The 4,449-nt window shown below is 44.2% G+C and overlaps 1 protein-coding gene across 2 annotated transcripts in view; it reads left to right on the forward strand.

Moving 5' to 3' along the window:
- The first annotated feature begins 1,328 nt into the window (after nucleotides 1-1,328).
- Nucleotides 1,329-4,449, forward strand: part of grm6a (glutamate receptor, metabotropic 6a) — a 43,683-nt gene continuing 40,562 nt past the window's right edge. Inside the window, exons 1-4 of one of the 2 annotated variants that reach the window (XM_046056151.1) lie at nucleotides 1,329-1,453; nucleotides 2,114-2,143; nucleotides 3,134-3,319; nucleotides 3,498-4,124. In XM_046056151.1, the coding sequence (XP_045912107.1) occupies nucleotides 3,543-4,124 (582 nt within the window). In that variant the 5' untranslated portion in view covers nucleotides 1,329-1,453; nucleotides 2,114-2,143; nucleotides 3,134-3,319; nucleotides 3,498-3,542. Of the gene's footprint in view, nucleotides 1,454-2,113; nucleotides 2,144-2,989; nucleotides 3,320-3,497; nucleotides 4,125-4,449 lie in introns of those variants that run through there. The other variant, XR_006825983.1, reaches the window with a different exon arrangement.

The raw sequence follows: 4,449 nt of genomic DNA on the forward strand, positions 1-4,449 counted from the left end.
GGAGGAGAGAGGAGAGAGACGAGAAAGCACAAGACTACCAGAAAGGGGAGAAGTTGTGTTAGTAACATGCAATAATGGGATGAGGTTGCATACAGAGGGAGAGAAAGTAGAGGAGAGAGGAGCTCAGTGCATCATGGGAAATCCCCCGGCAGTCTAGGCCTATAGCAGCATAACTAAGGGATGGTTCAGGACTCACCTGAGCCAGCCCTAACTATAAGCTTTATCAAAGAGGAAAGTCTTAAGCCTACTCTTAAATGTGGAGATGGTGTCTGCCTCCTGAACCCAAACTGGAACCTGGTTCCACAGGAGAGGAGCTTGATAGCTGAACGCTCTGACTCCTAGTCTACTTTTGGAGACTCTAGGAACCACAAGTAACCCTGCATTCTGGAAGCGCAGTGCTCTGGTGGGGTAGTAAGGTACTATGAGCTCTTTAAGATAAGATGGTTCCTGACCATTAAGAGCTTTGTAGGTAAGAAGAAATGATTTTGCTGCTATAGGCCCAGACTGCCGATGGACTTCCCATGATGCACTGAGCTCTTCTTTCTCTCCCTGTGTATGCAACCTCATCCCAATAATGCATGTTACTAACTCGACTTCTCCCCTTTCTGCAGGTGCTTCTGGCTCTGGATCTGTGGGATCTGGATCTGTGGTGCCAGCTTCCTGCTGCCCCTGTGTTCCTGCTCAACATTTGCAGCTAAAATTATTATTACTATTACTATATCTGTTATTATAACCACCATTGTTCATTTTATTGATATTTACATCGTCACCTCCCCCCCCCCACCCCCAATCCTGGTTCAGCTTGATCTTTCTTCTCTATGACAGCTGATTTAAATCCAGAAACTCTGCACGTGACCTCCGGTTAGACGTGCAGCAGAAACCTTTAGGCTCAACACCCCTCTCTGCTGTAGTTATGTTCTACAGACTACAATAAACACCATCTCCCATCATGCATTTCACCTGACCTGACCTGACTTTTGTTCTTCAGTGAAGTTTTTTTTTGTCACAGTGGAAACTTGTTTGTTTATGACACAGTGAATGTTCATGGGCTGCTGTTCCCACGGCAAGCGCGCGCGCGTGTGCGTGTGTGAGAGAGAAGATCAAAGTGAGTTTAAACATCAGGAGGTAAACACTGAACACCTGTCGAACAGGTGAACAGACAGTCAGGACTCACGGGACCCAGCAGAGGTCGCTGTCGGCGCAGAGATGTTCTCTGACAGGATGATCCGCTCTGAGTGAAATCACCGAACTGAAAACGGAGGACACGGGACCGCACACACACCCAGCAACCTGTTCATGTGCATGTTATTATCAGACACAGACAGACAGGTGTTTAGTCCTCCGCTGAGCAGCCGCAGCTGAACCGGAGTTTCACACCTGACGGACTCACCGGGACCAGCGGAGAGTTTCCCGGAGCGGGTTGAGGACTGAGATCAGACCGGGTTTCGCTCCGGTAAGTTCAGCTCGGAATCTCTCTGAAAATCAAAGCAGGGGACTGAAACCAGTTTAAACAGACAGAGAATCCGGTGAAACCAGTGACTGAAAGCTGCCACGTTTGCACAGGTACACCGGGATTCAGTTTTTAACTGAAGAGGAAATTTAAAGAGCAGAATAAAATAATGAATTAGATCATTTACATATCGGGAAAAACTAAACTGGATTAAATGTTGAAGTGATGACATTACAGAAGATGAAAGTAATATTCTGGACTAATAATCCCAGCTTCACCTGGACTGAACACAGATGGGTTTATTGATAATAATGATCAGGTATTTTCTGCAGATCAGTGAGTCATCTGTGACGTCAGAGGTACTATATGACTGTTTTAATGAATCAGTGGATCGATTAGTAGAGCAGCTGAGCTTTGAAATCATGTCCCAGTAAACTCTTCTGGTTACTGCTGGAAGTCTGTGATATTTCTATCATCACATCATTTATTGATTAATATAGTAAACAAGCTACAGATGAATCAGTAATGTAAATATTTATTAGTTTGCTGTTCTGAAGTCATTTGATTTATTACATCAGTAATAACTTTACCTCATGTTGAACATGTTGTATAATCAATGTCTGACAGTCAATTTTATATTTATAATGAATTTTTGACTTTTAGAAGCAGCGAGCTGCAGACCAGCGAGCGTCAGTAAGTTCATCCAAATTAAAACACAATTTTCTCTGACAGATAAATGTTTCCTCTTCAAGCATCGAAGGGTTAAAATGTTAAATATTCATTTTTAAATACAAGTTAAAATAAAAATCTGTTTTCATTCATGCATTATTCAGACACGGTGTATTTAAATCACCTCCATCACTTTACATTTAGGAACAAAATGGAATCATTTCAAGTAACTAATATCTTCCAGTAGGTTCTGCAGGCTTCAGTTCTAACTGATGCAGCAGAGATGTTTTCATTCTGACAAATCAAAATTAAACAGAAACGCAGTAACAATTCTAATAGTCAGATTAAAGGGTTATGATTATTATCATTATTTATTTTTTTGTAATTACTACTCTGCATGGTTTCTTTATAAACTCTCACCTAAGCACAAAATAGTGTCCTGATCCGACACCGTGCAGTGATTACTGCCACGCCTACTGATCCACCACATACACATTCTCTCACACAACTATTACAGAGCGCAGTGCTCTTTGAAACTATATAGAAACTGTTGCTGTGTTTAAACAGTCCTCACTTATTTGTGTTTGTACTTCCTAACTGCAAGTACGTTCATAAACAAAACGAATTAGAATATCGTGTAAAAGTTAATTTCCTTCCGTAATTTAATTCTAAAAGTTAAACTTTCATATCTTTTTTGTTTTAATCTCGAAGACTACGGCTTAAAACTGAAGGAAATCAAAACTCCAGTATCTCAAAATGTTTTAGAATGAATTGGAGTAAAGAATTTATAACACAGACATGTCGACCTGAGAAGAGCTCTAATCAGCTGATTAACTCAAAACACCTGCAGAGGTTTCCTGAGCCTTTAATCTCTCAGTCTGGGTCTGCTGCTCCTCCTCTGTTTCCACCTTATTATATATATATTTTTTTAGATGCACCTGTGTAAATATATGATAGCAACATCACAATTCTTTTGTTTATGTACATGTTTTTATTTCACACTTGCTTTGGCAGTATGAACATCTCCCATGCCAGTAAAGCGCCACTTAACTGAACTGAATCAAAACTAATCTGGAAGCAGAACTCGGTGATTGTGGAACATCAGCAGCTGCAGAGAGCTTGTGATTGATTTCACATATCTGACAGTGTTTGGACTTGTTGGCAGCAGCTACAGAAAAACAGACGAACATGACAGAGCAGGTAAAACGTTGAAATTAAAGAGTCATCAGGACGACACTGAAAAGTGTCACTTTTTCAAAGTCAGATTTAATGTTTCTGCTACAAAGATCCTGTTTCTCTGCTGGAGCCAATCAGCTGCCTTCTCTAACGTGATGTCACTGACTGTCAACCTCTGATTGATGGATTGATGTCTCCTCAGGTTTCCACAGCAGGATGAAGATTCTACCCTGAACGTCGCCTCAGTATGACATCATCAGGGCCTGTCTCCTCCTCCCTCCCCCTTCACCATCATCATCGTGACGTCTGGTTCTGGATTGGAGGAACGCCTCGTCAGTCCTCACTGTGGCCCCGCCTCCTGCTGTCTCTCTGGTTCTGGTTTGGTGGACAGGTGGCCCGGGTGGGCGCCTCCCACCAGCACTTCCACCCCCACTCCATAAAGATACCTGGTGACATCACTCTGGGGGGGCTGTTCCCCGTCCATTCCCGGGGCCCCCACGGTCTGCCCTGTGGAGAGCTGAAGAAGGAGAAGGGGATCCACCGTATGGAGGCCATGTTGTACGCTCTGGACCAGATCAACAGCGACCCCGAGCTGCTGCCCAACATCACGCTGGGGGCCCGCATCCTCGACACCTGCTCCAGAGACACCTACGCCCTGGAGCAGTCCCTCACCTTCGTCCAGGCGCTGATCCAGAAAGACACGTCTGACATCCGCTGCTCCAACGGGGAGCCGCCAATCATCCGCAAGCCAGAGAGGGTGGTGGGAGTGATCGGAGCGTCGGCCAGCTCCGTGTCCATCATGGTGGCCAACATCCTGAGACTGTTTGAGGTAAATCATGTACAGGAAACATACAGGCGATACGGCCGTTAATATACGGGAAACATACAGGCGATACGGCCGTTAATATACGGGAAACATTCAGGCGATACGCCCGTTAATATACGGGAAACATTCAGGCGATACGCCCGTTAATATACGGGAAACATTCAGGCGATACGGCCGTTAATATACGGGAAACATTCAGGCGATACGGCCGTTAATATACGGGAAACATTCAGGCGATACGCCCGTTAATATACGGGAAACATACAGGCGATACGGCCGTTAATATACGGGAAACATTCAGGCGATACGCCCGTTAATATACGGGAAA

This window comes from Micropterus dolomieu, linkage group LG08, assembly GCF_021292245.1.
Source record: "Micropterus dolomieu isolate WLL.071019.BEF.003 ecotype Adirondacks linkage group LG08, ASM2129224v1, whole genome shotgun sequence".
Classification (NCBI taxonomy): domain Eukaryota; kingdom Metazoa; phylum Chordata; class Actinopteri; order Centrarchiformes; family Centrarchidae; genus Micropterus; species Micropterus dolomieu.